General features: G+C 43.9%; 1 protein-coding gene across 2 annotated transcripts in view; it reads left to right on the forward strand.

Moving 5' to 3' along the window:
- Window positions 1-25650, forward strand: part of RAB3B (RAB3B, member RAS oncogene family) — a 63063-nt gene extending 37413 nt beyond the window's left edge. For both annotated transcript variants that reach the window (XM_037043291.1, XM_037043292.1), the window contains exons 3-5: window positions 7626-7744; window positions 10994-11118; window positions 22935-25650. In XM_037043291.1, the coding sequence (XP_036899186.1) occupies window positions 7626-7744; window positions 10994-11118; window positions 22935-23122 (432 nt within the window). In that variant the 3' untranslated portion in view covers window positions 23123-25650. The remainder of the gene's footprint in view (window positions 1-7625; window positions 7745-10993; window positions 11119-22934) is intronic.
- The last annotated feature ends 260 nt before the right edge of the window (window positions 25651-25910 follow it).

Raw genomic sequence — 25910 nt, forward strand, 5'->3', positions numbered from 1 at the left:
GTAATTATAAGAAATGTGATGTGTGCGGTGATATAATGCTAAACCATAAAAGGGCAGAAAAGGAATTTACTTTGTGAGAGAGAACGAGGTCAGAGAAAGCTTCAGAGATGATGTAGCTTTTGAACAGGTTGTGGATTATAAAAGAAAAGGAGAGTCCAGGCCTCGTGCTCAGCACATCAGCACCAGGCCCACAGGTGTAAAGAAGCAGTGTGTTTGGGAAATCACGAGTGGTTAGACAAAGCTGGAACTCATTGATTCAGTGGAAGAGTAAGAGGGAAGGAGCAGAAAGGGTCTGTCTGTTCACGGAGAAACTTGGACCCTATTGTGCGGGCTGTGTGAACCCAGGGAAGGGATTTAGACTGAGGGGGATAATGAGCTTTGGATTTTCGAATGACCCATCTGACATTCGGTGTGCTCCATCAAAAATGTTGCAGACACCCAATATATCCATCCTTTCTACAAGTGTTTACTGGAAACCTCTTCCATCCTACACGCTAGTGCTGTGCCAGACACAATAATAACCAAAACCAGACATCCTGTTCTTATGGCACTTGCAGTTTGGCAGGGGAGACAAGACCTTAATCAAATAATTATACAAATAAATACAAAATTACAGTGGGGATGAGTGCTACAAAGAAGAAGCACGTGGTGCCAGGAGAGCCTGTAATTAGAACATTTGACTTTGCCAGGTGGTCAGGGCAGCTTCTCTGCGGCGCTAAGCTCCACAGCGCAGTGCTTCAAGGAAAGGTACTTGTGAAGTCGCTAAGGGAATGGGCCTTCTGGCTTCGGAATTCCACCCAGGGAATCAAGCAGGTATTGCATCCTGTTCATCCTTTGATCTTCAGGACCTAGCCAACACTTGCCACAGAATCAACACACGGTGAAGATTTGAAAGAGAAGAAAGGGAAAGAAGGAAAGCCCCAGTAGGCACTTCAGATGTTTGAAGATAGCAGTTCCAGTCCCCAGCGTAGTAGACATTTTCCTTCCTTCGGTTGTTACCATTTCAAGTTCCCATTGCTGTCATGATCATTCTGCTAATTGTCAAGGTCCCCATGACAGGTGATTTAAAACATCAGAGATGTAGCCTTGTGCACAGAGCACTGGTTTCTTGGAGCCAGAAGTCCCTTTTCATCATTCAGTGTCGTTCACGTTTTCAGCACTCAGCTGCGGCTTTTGTGGAAGGAGGACATTGGTCCTTCTCTCCCAGGAGCCCTCTGGAAATTAACTGAGACAATAAGAAAAAAACTTTGTAAACTCTAAGAGCTAAACAATCATAGAATTTGAATATTTGGAGGGCTACTTACTGCATGAGTGAAAAATTAGATTTATTCTTTGTGTCTCCAGAGAACAAAATTAAATCAATGGATAGAAATGACCACATGCAGATTTCAGCTCAGTAGAAGGAAGAAATGTTCTGACAATCAGAACCAGCCATCAGTGGAATGGCTGCATTTCAAAGATGGGCATCCAGTATTGGAAACACTCAATACAAGAAAGCCATGGAAGAAATTCCTGTTTTGAGTGAGAGGGTGGATTGAATAACTTGTAAGGTTTCCTTTTAACTTTAGAAGTTAACAACCTGATGATAGTCAATACAAGCAAAGGAGCTGGGAGAGGGCACATGTGCAGAGAGAATAGCCTGAACAGAAACATGGAGCAGAAATAAGAGTGGGCAACCATGAGGAAATTCCAAAAAGAAATGAATGTTCTGTTCACATGGATTATGCAATGGAGGATAGAGAAGATAACCAATCATGGTTACACACAACCTTTGTGCCAGACACATGTCGTTCCATTTAAGCTTGGTGTGTAATTTCCAGCCTTACCCTCTGGTGGAGGGGAGATTATTGGCCTCAGGAAATCTTAGACATGTTCGGAAGACTTCCTATCTTGGAGGCTGTGAAGTGGGCTAGGTCCTGTCCTGGTGGGTAGAAAGGAATCAAAAATACACAGTCTGGCTGGGCTGTAGGCTGTGTTGAAAAATTCACAAAGACAGAATCTGAATCCTTAGTCTGCCTTCTTATATAGTTCATGACTCTAGCAATGTACTTAATCTCTGTGGCTTTCAGTTAATTTACATACAAAATAGGACTGACATTTTCCTTCTCCAGGCTGATGTAACAATTAACAGAAATAATGTAAAAGGGCATGCTGGGAAGAGCACAGGCGTTGGAATCAGAGAGACCCAGACTTGAATCTCAGTAGGCCATGAACTAGTTGCAAGATCTTAGGCAAATTGTTAACCTTTCCTTATCTGTGAGATAGAAATGACAGTATTTCAAGGCTATTTTGAAAATTAAGTAAAATAAGACAAGTGCCTGGCATATAACAATGCTCAACTAGCAGTTTTATTTTGTTACTACAAATAATAAATGAGATCCCATATGTTAAGCACTTATCAAAGAGCCTAGCGCATACTCGGTGTTGAGCTGATGTTAGCTCCCTTCCCCCCTGCCCCTGTGTCTGTCTGCCACACTGGAGGCCAGAGCAAGTGGCTTGCTTACCCTGGTGTCCACTCTCTGGCTTAATGCTCTGCCCATATGAAGAGCTCAATGAATGTCTGTTTCTCAGAGTGAATTGATTGCTCTTGATGACATGGTTGGTCTCTTTCCTCAAGTAGCCAGTGAGTCATGCCACTTTCTCCTTCCTGTCTCCTCTCTTGTTCTATTTCTGACTCTGATCAGTGGGAAGGGAATCAATGTTCATCAAAGTGATTTTTAAAAATAAAAGATAGAGAGAGGGAGGTTTAGGAACTATTCTCTGGGCTACTTTCTTTCCATTGAGTACAGGATTTTGACAGCTGGATTGTTGTTGTTTCCAATCTTGTTTATCTTTAGGTGAAATAACAGTGACAACAATATCAACAGTAATAGCAGCAGTTACTATGAGCTTGATTGAGAATCTACTGTGTGCCTGGCATTCTGCCAGGCTCTACTTATCCGTTATCTCTAATCCTTACACAACAACTTCGCGGTTGGTCTTACTATCACCACTTTATTAAGGCTTGGAAAAATCAAATAATAATGGAAGCAGTAACTTTTCATGCTTGATTTTCTATTATGAGCTAGGCACTTAAAAAACATATTATTTTATGACAAACACCCTGCAAAGTAGGCATTATTATTTCCAGTTCAGGTGCGAGGAAGCTAAGCCTCAGAGAGATGAAAAAAACCAAGCTGTCCAAAATCATACTGGTGGTGAATGGCAGAGTGGGAGTTGGCTACAGCCTGCTTAACTCTTACATTCATTCGTTTCCTTTCTATCTGGCCATTTGCTACTCTTTGAGGGAAGCTTCATGTTGAGATTTGGGCTGGTGGCAGCCATGGGCAGGTTTAATGAGGTGGAAGTGACATATGACATGAGACTTATCCGCTCCAGCTGGGCAGAGCCTGGGAACCTGCTCTGGGGCTGACTCTGGAAATACAAAAATACTGATGCCCATCAGGCACTTACTTTGTACTAGGAACTATTCCAGGCATTTTTAGATATAACTTTCTTAATCTTGACAATAACTTTACGAAGTAAGGTATTGCTATTATTTCCATTCTTGGAGAAAAAGAACTAAGGCCCCAAAAGGCAAATTGCCCAGGGAGGGGAATCACACAAGAGCATGAAAACGAGATGGTGATCACAGGAAGCTGTTTTGGAGACTGCCTCCTGTAATCATATAGTTAGTAAGTGGCGGAACAGGGACTCACACCCAGCAGCCTAGCTCCAAAAACCATGCTTTAACCCCAAAACTACCTGGCCTTTTTGTTTAACAAGGAGTACTTGAATCCTTACTGTGTGCCCAGCTCTGTGCCAGGCACTGGGAGTACAGAGATGAAACTGATTCCATGTCCAAGGTAATTTATTATTCCATACCAGGATTTCCAATTAATTGGACATCAACTGGTGACAGGACTCTTCTGTCAAAACCTGGGGCACAGGGCCAGGCTCCTGGCAGAGATGAGGAACTAGAAACTCTCACAGAAAAACAGAATAATGCAGGCGGAGTGAGAAGTGCTCAGACCTGAAGGCAGTGCATTTTGTCAGAAATCCTACCTGGGCCTCTAGATCACCAGATTGGATGGAGGTGTGGGTTACTTCTAAACCCTGGAAGACAAGATTTAGGATCTGACCCTACAGATCTGCGGGAGAAGTCTCGTCTGTGGTGTTAGCTCTGAGGGGGTCCGGAAGCAGAGGCAAGGGCATGGGATGGGTGGGTCAAATACCGTTGCCCTGTTTCATAGGTTCACACTCACAGAGCTTTTGAGTAGATATGGCAGACAGTGAATGTATCTCTCAGTAGTGCCTAAGATTCCCAGTGTTAGATGTTCACTAACTCACTTATTCATCTCTTTATTCATTCGTTAATTCATTCATCTACTCACTTATTCACTAGCTAGAGAAAACTCTATTTTTTTATTATTTTTAAAAAGAAGCATTTTATTTTTAAAGATTTTATTTATTTATTTATTTATCTTTAGAGGGGAAGGAGAGGGAGAGAAACATCAATGTATGGACGCCTTTCGTGCATCCCTTGCTGGGAGTTGGCCTGCAGGGAACCGGCCTGCAACCCAGGCATGTGCCCTGACTGGGAATCAAACCGCGATCCTCTGGTTCGCAGGCCCGCACTCAATCCACTGAGCTACACCAGCCAGGGCGAGAAAACTCTATTTGCTAGACCTCTTAGAGAAAGGTATGTTTGTGGTCAAAGTACTCTCGAGAAGCTTTTTGAGGTGAAGGGTAAGATACCCGAAGACCATATTCAATGGACAGGAGATGGTGATTCACAGGCTCTCCAAGGATAGTGGGTGTGTTATGTGCAGATTTTGTGTGGCTGGGTAATCCAATGCAAGTCTGGGCCAGAGCTGAATGACTGAGGATGTGCTGAAGCTGAGTCCTGCCAGAAACATAACTGTTACATTTGGTTTCTCATCTCCTCACATCTAATCTGCCTCCATGTCTATAATTCACCTCTTAAATACCTCTTGAATCGGGTTTTATTCCATTCCCATGGCCATCACTCTTGGTCAAATCCCTGTTGGGTCTCATGTGAACCACTGCAAAGATCTTCTAACCAGCGGTTCTGCTTCCCATGTCTTCTCCCTCCAGCCCACTCTCCACATCACAGAGTGACCTTTCTGAAATTTACATTTAATCAGGTGAATCCCACGCCATAGCATTCAAAGTTCTCTGTAGCTTCATCATCTACCCATTTCCCAACATTCTTTGACTTCTTCTAAAGTGCTTACTGACAAAACTGTCTTCTGACAAAATACCTTTCCTTCACTTCTCTGCTTGGAAATTCTTTAGAAAAGTCCCTGTTGTCCTCCTTCTACTGCCAAATAAGCGCATCTTTAGGCAATGCTTCTGGGCTCCATAGAGACTCGCCTGTGGGAGTCATTATGCTGTCTCCTCATGGGCATAGCACGGATTGCACTTTCTTGGGTGTGGTCATGTGACTTTCTTCAGCCAGTGAAATGAGAAAAGTGGAAGTTTTAAGACCAACACATGAGTCATTCTTTTTTTTAAAGATGTTATTTATTTATTTTTTAGAGAGAGGGGAAGGAAAGGAGAAAAAGATAGAGAAAAACATCAATGTGTGGTTGCCTCTCATGTATCCTCTACTGGGGACCCGGCCTGCAACCCAGGCATGGGCCCTGACCGGGAATGGAACCAGTGACCCCTTGGTAGCAGGCCCACGCTCAATCCACTGAGCTGCACCAGCCAGGGCGAGTCATGTACTTTCTTTTCCTCTGGTAGCTGCTTTGTCAGTCTTTATCGTAGAATAAGGACAAAAACCAGAGCATTCAGTCAACCCTTAACCCTTAGTGGATATGTAACAACAATGAAAAATAACACCGTGTTGTTTAAGCTGTTGGGAGTTGTGCTTGCTTGTTACTGAAACTCAGTCTATCCTGATACACTATCTCTGAGTTGACAACTCCCATAACTACCTACCTTACCTGACTTGCGTGGCACATTTTCTTTTTACAACTTACCTGGTACCGATGACATACTGGTACCTATTGCTAATTATCAGTTTGATACGGCATGTCTTAGCCACCTCTACACTTTTACTGAGGCTTCCTGAGGGCAGGCATGGTACTTGTTCCGTTTTTGTATCACCCAAAGGATGGTTCATGGCCAAGGCAGTATAGTGTAATAGGTGTAGGAGTCAGACAGACTTGTTTTGAATCACAGTTTTGACATTTATTGGGCAATCTCTTTGAACCTCAGTTTTTCTCATCAGTAAAAGGGAGTAATAATACATACCCTTCAGGGTTTTTCTAAAGTCTGTGGATAATAGGTACAGCATAGGTACTAATATGTCATGCTGTAATTATTAATGTTCCCATTATCATTATAGATAGTGTCCAATGAGTCCTTGTAAATAAATTTTTTATCGATTGGGTGTAGTGGTATGTACATTGGACTTGGAATCAGAAAACCTGGATTTAAGGCCTAGCTGTTGTCAGTAGCTTTGAGACCTTAGGAGAGTCACTTACCCTCTCTGTTTTTTTGTATTCTCAGCTACAATATGCAAATACTAATAACACCAACCTCACAGGGATTTGATAAAATTTAAAAGAACTAATATATATGTTATTGGAAGTGTCTTATACATGCTCAGGCATCACACATTCTAAAACTGTGATAACACAGGGGAGATTGGCTGGTCTCTCACCTGAGGACTGTGGGGACCTTTGGGAAGCATCCCATTGTGATCTGGAGACACTTCGCTGTTGGGCTTGGTTTGGCTAGCTTGCTTACTTGTTTGTTTTTCCAACTCCACTGTGAGCTGCTTGAAATAAAGAGTTGTCTTAGGGAATATTTTTTTGGTAAAAATGTTTATTTCTCCTTATATAAGAGTAATACATGCTTATTGTAGTGAAAATAAAAATACACAGAGAAAATGAAAGTCCTGATAATTCTTGTCTCTCATACAGAGATAACTGTCAACTTTTGATGTATTTCTTTCCAGATTTCATCTCTGCACATACACTTAAAAAGCTGATATCGCATCACAAATACAAGCATTGTCCCATGTCATTAAATATTCTTCCAAAAATAAACATAAAAATATTTACATTTTAACCATGCTCTTATTGTTGAGTATATAAGTTGATGATACTTTTTGACTGTCTAAATAAAGTGATAACAAACATTTTTGTGATTAGGTATTTGTCTGATTTGCTAATTTTGTAGGAAAACATTTTAGGAGAAAAAAAATCTAGGCCAAAGGTACAGATAATTTTGGTGCTCTTGAGACTTCCATATTGATCTCCAGAAAGACTGAACCGAGTTCCACTCCCATGAGCTGGTGAGAAGTTGCACGTCTCACTATATCCTAATCTACAGTAAGAATTATAATAAAAAATACAATGAAAACCTTTTTATATAATAAATATCCACTTACATTTCTTCCCTGAATTGTTCAGTCCTCTTGCCCATTTTTCTGCTGGGATTTTAATTATATGCTAATTCATTTCTATGGGGTTTTTAACAAACATTTTATTCTAGTCACCAAGTATAATACAGGACACATAATAGGTGCTCCTATTAGTTAATTGTTCTGGGGACTTTTTAGGAACAAAAGAAGCTTTCTAAGAGGCTGACTCTTTCCTTCTTCCACCCAGGACACAGCTGGGCAGGAGCGGTACCGGACCATCACCACAGCCTATTACCGTGGGGCCATGGGCTTCATTCTGATGTATGATATCACCAATGAGGAGTCTTTCAATGCTGTCCAAGACTGGTATGAGATTCATTCATTCATTCATTCATTCATCCATTCATCCATTCATCCATTCATCAAACTATTCAAGAACACCTAAAGTGTGCTGTGGGCTAGAGATATCTGGGTGAATCAGATTGGCTCCTGTCCTCAAGGAATTCACGGATGAGAGGAGAAGACAGATAAGTAAGCAGGCAATGAAAATATCATGTGACAAGTGCAGTGATGAAGAGAGTCATTGGGGCTGTGGGAACTCAGTGGAGGGCTCTGTGGTGCAGCTTGGAGAGTCAGGGAAGGTGTCCTGGAGTTGCTGACACATACGCTGCACATTGTAAGATCAATGGGAATTAGCCAGAGGGGTGAATGGATAAGGATGTACAGGAAAAAATAGAGACGTGCAAAGGCCAGAAGGTAGGTAAGAGGATAAAAAGAGCAGAGGTCATGAAGGACTCTGTGTGTTGGAGTAAGAAGTTCTTACCTGCTGGTAAGAACCAACAGGTTCAGGTTAATGCTTTAGAAAGATCATTCTGGCCATAATAGTGAGTGAATCCACCCACTGCTTCCCTACAAAGTTTATCCCTGAGCTGGGTTAGGGGTCCAGGAGTACATTCAAATCAAGTAAAGATTCAATTCACAGTGGAAATCAGCACAGCTTCCCAGTGGTATGACCTCTGAGCAACCCATCTTTCTTCCTGGGGCATAAAGTACAGGGAGAGAGGAGCATGAGCAAAAGGACAGGTGAGAGGGAGGGGCCAGGATCCTGTGCCCCCATCAGTGGAAAGGATGAGGATGGGGGAAGGTGAAGCATCTCTGCTGTGGCTCTTCTTCGGAATCAGAGAGGCTGAGCAGGCCAGACACACAGCAGTAGGGCTGGGCAGTGCTAAGCTTTTTTCCTGCTCCCTTTTGCCAACAGCTGCCCATTTCCTAAGGAAGAGTGGGCGTGACTGAAACGCTATTTGTACCTTGGGGCCTTGAGATGAGAGTGACCTTGCAAGCTGCCTGCTGCATCCCCACATTCTGAACAGCAGTGCCATCTGCATATCTGTCATTCATTCATGGTTCTCCTTCTAAGCCTCTCTGTCATCCTCTTCTTCCTCCTTTCTCCTCCTTCCCTTTAACAACTCCTCTATACCTTCTTTCCCCTTCTTTTCTCTTTTTCTCTTTACTCTTCTTTTTTCTCCTCCTTTTCCCTTTCTTATTCCCTTCATTCAGTCATGATTTTCCCCTCTCCTCCCATCTCCCTCCAAGGAGTGATTAGCTTTTTAAGTGCCATCCCTGCTCATTCCCTATTGGCCTTGACCTCCTTCCCTTTCTCCATCAGTCCATGTTCATTCCACCTCAGGAGCACAGTGACTTTAACACCTGGTGGCAATTCCTCCAAGAATAACCTGAGTTGCTAATCTGGGACCTGAGAGTGGATGGAGTGGGAGGAGGGAGGAAAATGACAGGAAGAGTTGCATGAGTTGGCTCCAGTTACTGCCTTGAGGCTGAAGTCTAAGTATGTATCTCTCCCAAGCCTTGTCCTTTGAGATTTGCCTCTGAGAAACTTGGTCACAGACTAGCCTCTACCTGCCATTGAAGCCCCAGTGCCCAGCATGGAAGGAAGCTCTTTGTTGGCTCACAGCAAAAGATAGTTGACTGAATTCCATCCTTTGATGGAATCACTTCTCACCATTAAAGAAAGTTGGTGGTCGGATTAGTTTCAGGAGCACAGCCAGTAATAGATCCAGGTTGTAGTTAAGTTGAGTTAGACTAAGGGTCAGTGTCACGATAGGGTCATAATTTTAGATCTACTTCAGGATTAACCACTTGTTGGTTTATTCACTCATCAGATATTCACTGTCAATTTCTCTGCTCTGTTCTCTTTGCTGGGCACTGGCACCTTACAGCTGAATAAGCATGTCCCTGCCCTCAAAGGGAGGACAGATAAATTCAGCCAAATGCCACAGTAAACATGTAGGGGGGACAAAAGGGGAAGTAACCATTTCTGCGTGATGGGGTAGTCAGGGACAGAGTCAAGCCCATCCCACACAAAGAAGTCTCCACAATATAAGGGTTCTACTTTACTCCCTCTTTTAAATTTTTGTTTCTAATAATAGAAGTAAGACATACTTTCAAAATTTGAAAAGTACAGTAAACTATTTTTTTATTTTATTTTACTTATTTATTTATTTTAGAGAGAGAGGAAGAGAGGGAGAGAAACATTCATGTATGAGAGCCACAGCAATTGGTTGCCTCTTACACACCCACAACTGGGGACCCAGCCTGCAACCCAGGCATGTACCCTGACCATGAACCGAAGCAACCCTTTGGTTCTCAGGCTGGCATTCAATGCACTGAGCCACACCAGCCAGGGCAGGAAACTATTTTTTTAAAGTTTTATAATCATTGTATGTGAAAGAAAGCACTGCTGACATTTTGGTTTCTACAAGTAGTCATGATCCAAGGGGTATGATTCACATAGGAGGAGGGAGAGGCTAGAGGACTTGGGGAAGTCTCCAGGGAACTGTGGGATAAGCCTTGGGCCTTAGAGGACAAGTTAGTGTGGGAAAAGTATTCCCTGTACAGCAAAGGCACAAGCCACAGAGGAGCATTTGGGGAATGGGTGAGAAAGTTTGTAAAGTGGGAGGAAAGGTGATGAGGCTGGAGAGACAGGAAGTGAAGGGTCTTTAATATCTAACTGAGGGAACTAGACTTTACTGCATGAGTAGTGGGGGAAAGAAATCTTTTAAGAAAAATATGGTCAGATAGACATTTTATTTTTATTTTTTTTAATTTTTTATTTATTTATCTTTAGAGGGGAAGGGAAGGAGAGAGGAAGAGAAATATCAGTGTATGGTTGCTTCTCGTGCATCCCCTGCTGGGAACTGGCCCCTGCCGGGAACTGGCCTGCAACCCAGGCATGTGCCCTGACTGGGAATCAAACCGCGATCGTCTGGTTCGCAGGCCCGCGCTCAATCCACTGAGCTACACCAGCCAGGGCCAGATAGACATTTTAGAAAGAGCTCTCTGCCCAGTGAGAAGAGGGATAGGCAGATGCATTAGAAGAGGGTTCCAAAGAGGTAGGTGAGGTTTGCAACCAGGGCTCAGGGGTCAGCCTCTGTGATAGCCAGTAGGGGCAGGTATCTGTCTCTGTCCTCGGCTGAATTAACTGACAGTAACCTGGATGTTGGTATTCCCATGGAAGAGAATTGATTTCTTCAAGCTCCACAGAGTCCTCTTCAGTCTAGGGGGTGTCATTAGCATGGTCCTGTCTCTGTCACTCTTTAGGGCCACTCAGATCAAGACCTACTCCTGGGACAATGCACAGGTTATCCTGGTGGGAAACAAATGTGACATGGAGGAAGAAAGGGTTGTTCCCACTGAGAAGGGCCGGCTCCTCGCCGAGCAGCTTGGTATGTACACAACACGTGTGTGTTCATATATGTGTATGGGATTCTGACATTGGGGGGTTGTGATTGTGATATACATATGTGCTCTGTAAATATCGTTTTATATTTGTGTGATGTACATATAGCTTTGTGCTAGGTAATTCACTTTTTGTTATATGTATATATTTGTTACATTAAATATATAAGTAAAACCAAATTATGAACTTTTAAAAATCAGCTCCTTCTATAAAAGGTATTAAATGTTTTATAAAAATCATCATAATACATTTTTTAAAAACCTACATAAGTGAGAAAATTTGGGCAAAGGAAAGCAAAGGTATGAGGAAAATAAGAGGAACCAGGGGTGAGATAAATATATATATCGTAAATTTTGGGGCACATGCAAGAGTTGGGCCCAAAATATTGGCTTTGAGCTTCCTAGCAACCATTGCAAAGAGAAAAACATAACCAGTCACATGGTTCAGAGATGGTTCTTAAGGAAAAAACAAACCCGTTGTTCCAGAGAAGCACTGCTCTTCATTGACAACTGTACAGCAGACTCTATTTGTGGTGTATGACAATGTCCAACAACCTTACAGTAACTATAACACTGAACATCATAGGCTGTGTCTTACACTTTCTCTCAATGTAAACTGATCCTTCCTCACCAAAACACATTTCACAAGAAAAGTTATTGTGCGGGATGAAGGGATGAAATGGTGAGGCTGGAGTATGCAGCTCAGTAATGCTCTCCTGTTTCCCAAGGTTAAAGCATCTTGACTCTCATGCTCCATTGACACCAAGGTGCTGCAGGTGTGTCTCAGTGGCCCCGCAGCAGGACTCCTGCCTACACTTGCTTAAAATAGCAGCTTTTAAAAATCTTTTTTCTTTTTCAAATTTCATTTATTTGTTTTTTAGAGAGAAGGGAAGGTAGGGGAGGAAGAGAGGGAGAGAAACATCAATGTGTGGTTGCCTCTTGCACATCCCCTACCAAGGACCTGGCCCGCAACCCAGGCATGTGCCCTGACAGGGGATTGAATCAGCTACTCTGGTTCACAGTCCAGCACTCAATTCGCCACACCAACCAGGGCCAGCGTTTTTTTCCCTTTGTATTGGGGTCCAGTGTAAGATCGACTTAGGGAAATCTTCCTATAGAAGAGTGCATGTACTGCTTAGCTTTTAGCCAGTCTCTGTAAGTAGGTGTCACAACCTAGGTGTTGTAAGTTTGCAGAATTATGGAATTTTAAAGTTATACTCTCTGACAATTTCTGAAGTACGGATATTTAGTCTGGTATGTGGGTAAACTGTATGCTATATAAGTGCACTGTATATTTTACATGTATTATGAGTACATGAGTGTTGAGGGAGGTATCCTATACTTTTCTTCCCTCCTCTATTCCCCAGGGTGTTCTGGAATAGACATTATTAGCAAACTGTAGGTGAATAATAAATGGAAAGTTGAGTCATTTTGGGTCGTGCTGTTCTTATACCATCACAGAGGTTCCTGGGCTCCAGAAAGTGCCTCCACCCATCTGTGGTTCACAGAACAGTAAGCATGTGGTGAAGCCCACACCTGGGTGATCTCAGGCCATCTCTTTATCTGTTCAACCTGCTGTCCCCAGGGGAACACCCAGCATTCTCCCTGGACCAGCTATGCCCCATTTGTTTGGAATGCTCTCTTCCATGTCCCACCCCCTACTTTCATTCATCCAATGAACCCCCCAACTCAGCTTTCAAAACAGCTCAAGCTTCACACCTTCTGTGTGTGAAGGCAGCAGTCACAGTGCCCGTTGCACTTAGGTGCACTTGTTTTCTTGTCCATCTCCTGAACACTCCGTGGGGATAGGAAATGAGTCTTGTTTCTCTTTGAACCCACAGTGCCTATCATATGGCCTGGCACCAAGTAGATACTGCAAAAATATGTTTTGATTAAATTTTTATTATGTTAAATATTTGGCTGCCTCATTTTACTTCAATCCAATTAAGACTTCCTGAGTACCTGACTCTATGCCAGGTATTGTGCACTGAAATAGGATACATTTCCCGGTCTGTGGAGGACAGAAACAGTGATCAGTGTTGTGATAGGGATATGCCGGGGGTTGTGGGAATACCGTTGGGATCAGAGAACATGATGCCCAAACTGACTCTTAAAGACATGTAGGAACAGCCGACTGAGGAAGAGGAGCAAGACATTCTAAGCAGGGGGAATAACACTGGCAAAGGCAAGGAATAGCACTTGGTGCTCAGGCAACCATGAATCACGGGACAGTGTGAGCCTATTGCAGTGTTTCCGAAAGAGAGAGACTCATGACACCGGAAGTGTGCAAGGTGATTTTCGGTAATGTTTTAATGTGTATTAGAAAAAATATGATCAGCATGTCAGGCCCTTAGAGTTAAGCAAGACTAATTTTAGAAAGGTGAGTTAGTTTTATATTAAGGGAAAATATAGCTGGCATGCCAAGTCCTTATGACTAAAATTTTTAAAAACCAAGTTGGTTAAATATTGACTAGGTGTTTACCATGTGCCAGGCACTGTTCTAAGTGTTTTATGGTATTACTCATTTAATTCAATCCTCCTACAACCCTCTGAGAAAAATACTTTTCTTATTTCCAAGTTACTACTTTTTTAACAGATCAGAAAACTGAGGTGCAGAGAAGTTGAGTAACTTGCTTAAGGTCACACAGTTAGGAATAGGTAGTGCCACAGTTTGAACCCAAGCAGTAGTCTGGCTTCAGAGCCCAGCCACTCACCCACACTATAGGGCATATATGGTAATAATGGGTGATGTATTTTGAGTCGGGCCTTGTATGAAATACTTTACAATGACTGTCTCATTTAATACTCACTATAACCCTTCAAGGTAGGCGCTGTAGGGCATGTCCAATACACTGAAAAATGAAATTTAGAGGTTAAGTTACTTGCTCAAGATTACACAGTTAAGAAGAAGTGGAGTCAGTATAGATCATAAATTTATGTAAAAACATAGATGGAAGTGAGATTAATTCTTCATTAAGGGTTTAGGGAGGCACTTGAAGAGGGCCTTATTAATGAATTGGTCGGATTTGGGCAGTAACCCAGCTCTGTCCTACTCCAGTTCCTGAGCTTTCCTCTATTGCTTACCAGAACTTGCTTACTTACAATGTCTCTCTCTCTTACTAGACCTTGAGAGCAACTGGTTATGTCTAATTTGTTCTTTTATCCCAAGCACCCAGAACAGGGTAGATATTCATTCTTTATACATTTATTCACTTAGTCATTTAAAAATATGTTTTGAGCATATACTCTGGGCTAGGCAGGTTCCTTTTTTGGCACTTGGGATATGACAGTGAACCAAACAGCTCTGGTCCTTATTGTCATGGAACTAATGAGGAAAGACATTTCAAACACATAATTATACAAAAATATATAATTCAAAACATATAAATGGGTGAATTGCATCATATGTGATTTATATCTCAATAAAGGTGTTAAAATTTGTTGTAAGTTCTGCATGAGTTAGGGCTCTTGTTATGACAAGTGATAAAATCCCAAATCAAACTAGCTTTAACTTAAAAGAAAGCAAAATTATTACTTCATGTAGCTGGGAAGTCCATTAGACCCAGGACTCAACTGCTCTCTAGTTCTCAGCTTTGCTTATCCCTTCAGCCTCTTCCTGTAGCCAGACTCTGCATGGAGAGTACGATGGGTCATGGCAGCTCTAGGTTCTGTCTTCCCATCTCCTGCAAAAACAGCCTCTCTCTTCCAGCTACCATATATTAATCTCAGAGAAGAATATGATTGGTCACCTGTGAGTCACACGTCTACCCCAATGGCCGGGGGAGACAAGTATTATAACCCATAGTCCCACAACTGTGTAAACTAGGGATTCCCTAAAGGAAGTTATGGTGGACAGATAAAAGTAACATAAGTCACCAGTGCTATGAAGAAAGTGAAAAAGAGAGACCTAATTTTAGACTGGAGAGTCAAGATCTTCTGAGAAAGTAACACTTAAGCTGAGAATTAAGGATGAGAAAAAAATTCAGCCAGGCAAAGGGTGGGTATGCAGGGCAAGGAGGTGGAGGGGAGTGTTCTACAGTAAGAATAGGCCTAATGTGGGGTAGAGCTGGAAACCCCCATGAGAGTGAAAGAAGGCCACGTCACAGGGACTAAACAGTCACAGGGAGAATTGTGTGAGATGAGAGTGAAGGAAGAGGCAGAGCTCAGATCATAGGGTCTTGTAGACCATGTTGAGAATTTTGCAAGGAAGCAGTCAAATCTTGGAAAGTGAGGGAAGATGCTCAGCGCCCCCTCATCACCACTGGAGTCCTATCTACCCCTCTGCTACGTCAGCTGTTAAGTAAGTTGTCAGTGCCATAGGGCTGTTCTCTGCTTTGTGGGATCCCTATTCAGGATTTTCTCTTTCTTTAGCTTTTCTTGGCTCACTCAGCCAAGACTATTGGTATGGCCAGCAACTAGCATTTATTAAAGCTGTGAGTGAACCCTGGCTGGTGTAGCTCAGTGGGTTGAGTGCGGGCCTGCGAACCACACGATTGCAGTTCGATTCCCAGTCAGGGTACATGCCTGGGTTGCAGGCCAGTTCCCAGCAGGGGACTCAAGAGAGGCAACCATACATTGATAATTCTCTCCTTCTCTCCTTCCCTTCCCCTCAAAAGATAAATAAATAAAATCTTTAAAAAATTAAAAAATATATATTTTTTAAAAGCTGTGAGTGAGTAGCAATAGGTCTTGATAAAGTTCCTGGGACATGAGTGAGGCTATAAAGATACTGAGGAAGGTGGATCTTTGGGAGGGTGGAGGAGTTTCAGGGACTCCTATTCCAGGAGGCATGGCATTTTTAGGCTCTGCCTCCATGAGACCTTCAGAAAGGGGTTTTTGTCCCTTCCTGGAATTTGACTGACAATGGGTCTGGCTAGAGCCCAGGGATGCTAGTAACTACTAACAGGTAAATGTGCTTCTACCCACAAGGGAAGCAGAGACCCATTTAAAATGTGGCTTTGAAACACCTACATGCACTCACTCCAGCAAAATGTAGTGGGACAAACCTCAGACTAGAAGTGAGGAGACTGAAGATTTTACCCTGCTTCTGCTACTAGTTTACTGTGTGACGCCGAGCATCTAGTTTCCTGTCTGCGGGTCTTGGGTTGCCCCTCTGGTAAACGGGATGTGGATTAGTTGACTGGGAAGGCCTGTTTGGCTTCATCCCTCTTTGATCCCATGATTTCAGTTTACACAGTTCTCCACTCATCACTCAGCCCCCTCGGATCCTTGTACACTGCCTTGCTTATTTGAGGCACTTGCTGAATATTTTGGGGGTTGGGATGAATTATTGAAACCTTGCATCACTGAGCCTGGTTACAGCTAAATAAAGACCTAGCTGGCACTGATAAAAACTAACTTTGCTGTAGTTCTCTTGTGACCCCTCACTCTCACTCACCTGGAAGGCGGCATTGTCATCAGCTCCAGTAGACTGATAGAGAAGCTGAGTCCAGACTGCTCGGGTTTTCTTGTACACAGAGAGCTATGCCACACTTCTGTGTCATTGCTTTTTCATGTAAAGATTATGTGACTTTTCTGAGCATACAGGTAGTAGGTGGCAGGCCCAGTACTGCTCAAACTCAGCCTTCGGACTTAAAATCCTAAGCCTCCTATTTTATCATCCAGTGGCGTTTTCCCAAAAACCTGCCATAGTTTCTCTTCAAATTTCCATCCTCAGTCACGGTGTTAGTGAGATTTCTTTAGATTATGTTGCGGTAACACATAACCTGAGTCAGAAGCTTTTATAGTAAAGATTTTTTCCCTTTCACTTACATTCTCTGATTACATTGCATGCTACTGCAAGTCAGCTGCAACTCCATCCCGACTTCCTACTCTGGGATCTAATCTGGGATGGCTAAATCACACAAAGGCTCTTCTTCAAGCTTTTGGTGAGACTTGGAATGGCCACATCCTTGGCCAAAAAAAGTCACACAGTCAAATCTGATGTTGGAGTGGGGAGATATATTCCTCCCACAAGGAGGCACTGCAAGCCACCTCACAATCTGTCAGGATGTAAAATCCTCTGCAGGGAGGGCAATGAATAATCCACCACAATCACTGAGCACATGATGGACCCATGAATGAGTTTCCTGCCTCAAAATCCTCATTGACCAGGGAAATAGATCATTTCAATATCCTTTGGATAGGTGTCTGTGCTAGTCCTCAGCCTGTTTGCTATCATTCTTTACCCCTCACCTGCTCTGTCTCGTTCCTGCAACCCCCTCTGGGGTGTTGATCTTTGCAGGCTGTGTTTCCCAGGTTCCCAGGACAGTGGCCCCTGACTGGGTCAGCCAAGGAGAGACACTGGCAGGTGATGGGGAAAAGGGAGAAACGTGGATATACCCCTCAACCTCCAACCCTTAGCCAGCTTCTCCGGTAGAGGTTGCTCTTCTTCTCTGACTCCTGCTCCCGTGGTTCTAGCTTCTTTTGGTCCCAGTAATAGTTTTTGTTTTGTTCGTTTTTCACTATCGATAATCTCTGGGTTTCCTCACTATTGTATTTGGCCTCTTAGTTCTTCTATCACCTGTATAATCAATTCCCTGTGGATTAAATATTAAGAATAGTTCCCATTTTCCTGTTGGGGTCTGACTGGAACAACTGGGTAAGCAAGCTGTCATGGTGTTGCAGGGGGTACATTGCATGTTCTGAGTGGTGGAGGCTGGCTGGGACGAGAAAGGGAAGGCCTTCTCGAATCAGTGACTCCACAGGTGAGTAATAAAGATAATTTACAAGTAGGAGCTAAAGAGTGATAGCCTGAGCAAAGGCACCAAATAACAAAGTGTTAGTGTTTCTGGAACATGGTGTGACCCAGGAAGATGAGGCTGGGTCATGGGTGTTAAGCCAACGAGTCTGGCTATTACGTTAATCAGAACTCTCTCAGTTCCACGGACACAAATCCAAGTCAAAATAGCTCATATTATAAAACAGAGGCATAACTGAAACAGAATGGAAGAAAAGGTTGCTGAAATTAGATGGCCAAGGAATTAAGAGACCAGGGTGTTGGATGGATTGTGCACATGAAACCCGAAGCTCCTGAGAATAAGAACAACACTGGGTAGAGAGGAAGGCAGCGAGTCCCTCACCAAAATCATCAGTGACAGGGGGAGAGAGTTGAAGACTTACACCTGATGGAGATGAAGAGGTATAAGAGCAGGATGGAGAAGGGATCTGAACGTGTAAGTGAAGGAACAGTGCTCTGGGGCAGTGTCAGGATGGAGAGGTGAGTTTCTGAAAAGAATTCTGAAGTCAAATTCAGAAGCAGACAGTGTGGACACAGTCTGCGGTGCCATGGGTCTGTAACAGCTGCCTGTGGACTGGGTGGGTAAACATGATCATTTTGGGGAGGAGAGAATCATATAAGACTCAGTTAAGAAACAGGACCCATTAAAGACGAAAAAAATCCTGTTATCATGAAGCCAATTAGAAGGAGGAAAGGACTGGAGGCTAGTCTGATTAATTGGTTGTCATCTTCATGATCTCACTAGATTCTTAGCTCCTGAGAGTCCTTACTAATGAACCTGAGGAAAAGGTTATCATCCAGGCCTACTAATGCAGAACTTTCTAGAATACTGGCAGTAATTAGGTGGGGGATGAATTTGGAGTTCTGCCAGCAAAGGGCTGGCTAGGCCCCTAAGCTGGTTACCTAAATCAGAGTTCTCATACCTTAGGTACCTTTGAGGTGACAGTGGAGACATGTCCTTAGCATGACGTATGAGCCCTCCATGTTTGGTCACATATTACTTCATTTCTCACCACTTTCAGGTTTCTACTCTATATTCAGTCTTAGCCAAAAGGCCAAGAAGTGATGAGCTTTCTACTCCAGTGATAACAAACTGCAACCACTGCTATTACCATAGAGTCCTTCTAAATATACCAAGGCTGTGTGTGTGTGTTTAGAGAGGGGAGAAGGGAGGGAAAAAGAGGAGAGAAGCATCAATGTGAGAGAGAAATATTGATCAGTTGCCTCTCATATATGCCCCAACTATAGGACCAAACCTGCAGCCTAGGCATGTGCCCTGACCAGTGACCTTTCGCTTTGTAGGACGATGCCCAACCAACTGACCCATACTGGTCAGGGCACCAAGGCTGTGTTTTGCGTCATTCCCTGTGTGGTGTGCTGCACATGTATGTGCCCAATCATATGTCTTTAGCTGATATTTTGTTAGGAATCAGCTTCTCTAAGAAGCCTTCCCTGGCCCCCAGGTTCATTTAGGCACCTCCTTTGTGCCCTGACAATCTGCTGGCTTCCCATCATCTCAGCATTTATCACTATAATATTGTCACTGTGTCTCTTCCACACTAGACAAGGAGTTCCTCAAGGGTAGAAACTGTGTCTGGTTCACCTCAATGTTCCCAGTGCCCAGAACAGGATCTGCCATGCTCACTGAGCTGAGTTCTTATGACCCCCACTGTCTACCTCTCTGCACTCACACCCTCCGTGCTCATTCCCGCCTCCTTCATTCATCTACTCATTTGACCAGTACTCGCCAAACACATGCTCTAGCTGGTGCAGAGGCTCAGATGAATAACATGGTTCCTGCATGGGAGCTCCTTGTCAAATGGATTTCTCCATGCAGGGTGACATGTGTTTTGGCAGAGGGAAGCACAGAGGAGAATGAAGAGGCCTTATCTAAGCTGAGTCCTGAAGAATGAGAAGTTAGGCAGGTGAAGAGTTTTGCTCAGTCCTGGCCTTAAAGGTTCCCATTCCCACTAACTTTTGTGAGCTTCCTCCCCTCTCCTCTGCTGCCACTCTCTCCCTCCACTAAGCATTCCTCTGGTTTGCTCTCTGTGGGTTAGAAATGTCATGGTGTGTTCTGTCACTGTTCCAACTGAAAGCAGGACAAGGGGGTAAGGGATAGGGCCCCGGCTCATACTCCACCTCTAAGCCTCAGTTTCCTTATCTGTAAACTGTAAGTGCTAACCCCTGTCTCACCCCAGCCCCTCACAAGGTTGTTTAAAATTGTGTTGTGAGCTGTTTTGGATTCTGCACCTGTGAAGATTGACACTCAGGTTAGTGGGTCTTTTCTCCACAATTTCACTCGGTGTCCCTTTGTCCCTGGCACTCAATATAGACCTGATACAAAGTCAGTGTTCAATAAAACCTGGTTTATTGATTGGCAATGAATGATGAAGAAAATGAGGGTTTCCCCAAAGGTCCCAGGATGCAATGCAGGGGCAAGGAAGCTGGGACCAAGGCGAACTGGAAATATAAGGGGAAGGGAATTGCCTTGTATTGCGCATGCCAATCAGTTCACATACATTTGTGCATTTAATTCTCATCGCCACTCTAAGAGGTATGTAATATTTACCCCACTCTGCAGATGAGAAAACAGGCTGAGAGAGATCAGGCGACCTGCCCACAGTTGCACAGCTGGTAGTTGACTGAGACTATATTTGAATCCAGGCTGTCTAAGAGTTGGACCTGTTCCCACTGCCCACCTGTACAATGTAGCATATTCTCCCCTCAGTACCAATTCCTTGGGAGGCATGTGTGTCTTTGGCCTTGACCTGTGTCCTCATGTTCATCTAAACTGATGTTTTAAGCCTATTTACTTCTTTATCTGTTTGCCCCTTTCCTGGGCAAGCAACACCCCCTCCACCTCCCCTAACACTGTCACTTGTAATGAACCAGTCAAAGACCAGAGGGCCGATTTTTATGGTATTCAGTAAGAAAAAGCTACATGCTAAAGGGTCTCTGAAGCTGACTAGGTTTTCTATGGCCTGGGGATAATAAGCCAGCAGCTGCCTCCTTCTTTATCTCATACCACAATTAGCCGGCACTTCTGCAGCTGGCCTTTCTCAGGGTGGGAAGTGGGCCACAGGAGCAGCTGTCACCTGGAGGCAGGCTGGCAGGAATTGTGAGTGCCTTCAAGCTGAGATGGCTGGGGAAAAGGGAGCCTTGTTTGTACCTGCGAGCTTCAGCCTCTTTGTGGACAGTGTGATACTAGGGAGAAGGAGGGAGGTAGAAAGAGACCCCCCTCCTTTGTGGGAGAAGATGAAAAAGAGGGAGATGAGAGACGCAAATAAAAGAAGAGCAGAAAGAAACTGTCATTGTAACAGGCAACTTTTGTGTAGTAGTTTATCCATCACCTCACTCAATCCGCCCACTGCTCTCAGCAGGAGGATAGTGTTACAATTCCTGTTTGACAATCTGGGAGTCTGAGACTCAGAGAGGTTAAGTGATTCAGAGACATGAAGTGACTTGCCCAGAATCAGACACTTTGGTAGCCAGATAAAAGCAAGAAGGCCGAAGATACTTGTAAAGGAAGAAAAAATATATGACTAGGGTAGGGTGCAGGGGAAGTTAAGTGAAAGGGAGAAAGTGGAAAAAATAGGCTGGGCTGTGTATGGACTTGGGAGTCAGCCAAACCCAGATCCAAACCTAATTTCCACTAATAAAGCCATGTGACCTTTTGTGAATTATATAATCTCTTGGAACCTTCATTTTCTCATTTATAAATTGGAAAAGATTATATTCACCCAACAGGCTGCTGTAAGGATTAAGTAAATTGATATTTGTAAAGCTCCTGGCATAGAATCTGGCATCTAGTAGGTGCTCAATAAATATTAGAGACCTCAAAGAGAGAGTTCAAGGAACATAAGGGAAAAAGAAGAGCTAAAATGAAACAAACAAACAAAAAAACCCATGGAAGACAGAGCTTTTGAGGGGAAATAAGATAGACTAAAGATAGACTAAAGATAGACTTGGAAGGAAGAGAAAGAGGTAGACAGACAAAAGGGGAAGAAGTAGGCTAGGGTAGGGAAATGATGGAGAAGGCGGCTTATGCTTCCAAGGGTAGCCGCAAACCTGGCCAAGATTCTTCAGTTGGCAAGCAGCCACTTTGTCTGAATCAGGAGGGCCTTTCTTGTGTCTCCTTGTACAACCAAGTTGTATTCATTGTCACAGAGTGTCATTAAGGATCTCAAGGTACAAAACAGACAAGAATGTCTCATGCTTTATGTGCAATTTTCCCTGGGCCTTTCTAGAGGTCTGTGGGGAGGAGGGACAGATTCTGGGGGGAATTCAGGAAGGGGAAACCCCACCGAGTGGAGGTAAACCATTGCCTATTGGTGGAAAGGGCAAATAGAGCTTTGCTTATTCAGTGTGGATCCTGGGCTGACTCCCAGAGCCTACACTAGTACTGGCCAGGCTAGGGTGAGTGGGAGGCAGGGGAAAGAGGAGGAAAAGACCTGGTCAAAAAGGCCAAAGCCTAGGCTTCTCATACTGGTACCTCTGCTTATCTTGGGCAAGTCAGCTTATTTCTCTAGGCCACACTGTCTGTGTTAGTGAAGTGGAGAAGGTCTGCCTGGACCCTCTTCCTGCCCCCAAGGTGTGATGTGAAGATCAAATGATATAATGGATGTGATAAATGCTTTGGAAACTGTGAAGTACTATGCACACATATAGAAGTATTAATTCTATTAGGAAATACATCTAGTGACTCCCCTCTGTGTCAGGTACAGGGCTATTTACTTTACGTTCATTTTCTTATTTAGTCCTCAACTAATTCTATGACGTAGGTAAAATCATCCCTATCTATAAGGCATTGATTCATGAAGAGAATAGGTGACTTTCTGGGGGTTACACAGCAGGTCAGTGGTAGAACCATGATCTGTCCAATTCTAAAACCGGTGCAGGTAATCCCTGCTCTGTACCATCTCCTTGAAGCAGAATTCTCTGCTCATGGATTTAGGCCTCCTTGCTTCACCCCTGAACACTACCTGTATTAATCTAGAGTATTCTGGCCAGGGGGCATGAAAGGGAAGGGGGAAATTTTTACCTGTATCTCTCTCCTCTCCTCAGGGTTTGACTTCTTTGAAGCCAGTGCCAAGGAGAATATCAGCGTGAGGCAGGCCTTCGAGCGCCTGGTGGATGCCATTTGTGACAAGATGTCTGATTCACTGGACACAGACCCCTCCATGCTGGGTGCCTCCAAGAACACCCGTCTCTCCGACACCCCGCCACTGCTGCAGCAGAGCTGCTCATGCTAGGCGAGGCAAACCCTCCCGATCTCCCCTCATGGTGGCCCCACACCCACTCTGCTTCCCCTGTTACGTTCTGTCCATCCCCAGGCCCAAGCCAGCTGTGTCGCTGCTGTTCTTTGCCTGCAGCAGAGGTGGAGGCATGCCCCAGGGGTTCTCTGCAGATGGCCCCACTTACAGACACTCAGCGCTAGAGTAACATCCAGTTTGCAACATGGGTGGAGATTCACTTCACAAAAGAAGACTCCATTTTCCAAAGGGGATTCACAACAGGGACTTGGAAGACAAATCTCTTAGATTTCCTTCATTTACCAAAATTTGACACACATACCTTTCAGGGACTGGCCAACTGTGTAAAGTGAGGCCCACTGGCACAGCTAATCCTATTAAAGAAAAGCTCCCCTTACACAACATGCCTATTTCATATCAGGCTCCCCTGTGGAGCTTCCTCACACTGCAAGTCAAGCTTCGGCTCTCAAAGCCCTGTGTCTGTCGCCACAGATGCCCACGGGGCCCGGGCAGTTGCTGTGGTGACAGGCCAGGGCTAATCTCCAGAGAGCTCTCTAATGACACCGAAGGAGCAAAGGCTGAGTCAGAAACACACTTAAAAGGAAAAGATTATTCCGTGTAAAATGTCAAAAGTTCCTGCTATATGAAAGAGCAAGGTAGGGAGCTCAAGAAAGACAAAAAAAAAACAAACAGGCAAGATAGAGAAACAGGTCATGAATTTCTGATGTTGCTGCTTTTCAGCTGGTTCTAAACTATGGGAACTTGATGAAATTGGCCACCGGTTCTTAAATTCCAAGAGTCTAAAAAATTTAGAGTTGGTAGTGGCCCAAATTTGACCTGGTCTGACTAGCTAATTCCAATGCCTATCTCTGATGGGTGGCTGTCAGGCCCCACAACCGAAATCTCTTCCTCTAAAGCACACACTCCGGCCAGGGACGGGAGCTCATTGTTCACTTCATCTTTGGACAGCTCTCATAATCTGAAGGTTTTCCTTGCTTTAAGCTGAAACCTGCCTTCTCGAAGTTCTTCCTTTTCTCACTCAATTGGTACTAGCTCTGCTGTCAGAGACCTCACAGAGTCCGCTCCCACTGCCCCATGACACCCTTAGAGGACTTGAAAACAGAAATCATGATTCCTGGGATCCACCCTTTTTCTAAGTCAAATGGCTCTGGTCCCTTTTGCCATCATCCATAGGGTCTTTTCCCCATCCTGCCCTTTCTCCCAGCCCATCTTCCAGTCACTCCCAAGTAGTTCCACTGGGAAATGTGATTCAAAGCAGAATAAATCTAGAATGGGGGGGCGGTGGGGCAGGGCAGTGCATGACCCTGAAAAAATTGGGAAAGCGAAATTCAGATGTTTCAGTCCCAAACTCATACTCTCCTGGGAGTGAAACCTTAGTTTTTACCAAAAAGCAGATGTGAAATGACTCCTGGAGTAAGCTGCTTAATTAAACACTGGAAGAAAAAAAAATACAAAAAATCCTCTAACACTAGAAACAAATTGAATGGATTAAATCATGATTGTAGCTTATTTGTGGACACTGCACATGTTTGGTTTTTAGCTGAAACAATGACATGGAACTAAGTGATAATTTCTGAAAATCCTTTCTCCCAACTCTGGCCCGAATCTGCAGTTTCCCCCTGCACTAACATGCCCCTTCAAAAGTCAGTGAAGGAGCAGGGAAAGTCTCTCCCAAGCTTTCCCTTCATTGTAAATGCAGCTCATTGTCCTAGGAAAGCACATTAACTAGCAACAGGTTCAAGGACTACATCAAAGGGCCCTCCGGAGACAGCCCTATGGTGATGATGCTTTCTCTGATGCAGTGCAGAGGATGGAACTTCGACCTTGGAATTAGGAGACCTGGACTCTCCCTTAAATCAAGTGTGATGCTGGACCAGTTACTAACTCATCTCTGAGTTTTGTTTTTTCACTTATAAAATGAGGGAGGTATTTGAATAATCTTTAACATCCCTTCTGGCACTAATAACTCTGTGATTCTTTTTCACCTTTCTTCATGATTTCAGTGGATCTGCAAAATAAACCTGAGACCTGAGGATTATCACCCCAATGTCATTGCAGCTAACACTGATGTCACGCTTCCTCTGTACTGGGCGTTGTTTCGAGCACTTTACATGTATTAACTCATTTATCTTCCCACCATTTTTGTGATGGAGGCACTATAATCAACCTCATTAAAAGATGAGGAAACTAAGGTACAAAGAGATTCTTTAGCTAACCTAACATCATATAATGAGTAAATGATGGAAAATGGATTCAAACCCAGGTAGTAGGCTTCAAGGTTTGTGCTCTTCACCACATTCTGTACTACATTTCTTATAAACTATGATCCAAAGAAGTTAAAAGACTTGGCCAAGATCACACAGTTAGCAAGTGTTAGAGCCACGTTAGGAATCAATCCCAAGGCCAACAGGTTTCAGGTCCCCTAGAGAAAGGACTTATGTCTCTAATCTGTTAACAAATTGCTCAGTGATTCAGTCTCTCAGGCAACCAGATCCCATGAGGCTGAGGAAACAATGCCCAGTGCTTCTCAGGCCCAGGCACGGGTTTGCCCTGCACCTGCCTCTGTCAGGCAGTTCTTATCAGCTCTCCAGCAGGGCTTTGAGCAGCCTCCCTGCTTCAGCAATGGGGCATTTAGATAAGTCACTGGATCAGCTTCTCTGACCACGTACGAACATGGTCTCCTCACAGAGTAGTCATTCTGGCTGTGCTTTTTATACTGTAAAGTCCCATCCAAGTCAGGGATAATTACTATTTTTCTGGGTAGTAA

The sequence above is a fragment of the Sturnira hondurensis genome, unplaced genomic scaffold (assembly GCF_014824575.4).
Source record: "Sturnira hondurensis isolate 20B ecotype Veracruz unplaced genomic scaffold, ASM1482457v3 Scaffold0004068, whole genome shotgun sequence".
NCBI lineage: Eukaryota > Metazoa > Chordata > Mammalia > Chiroptera > Phyllostomidae > Sturnira > Sturnira hondurensis.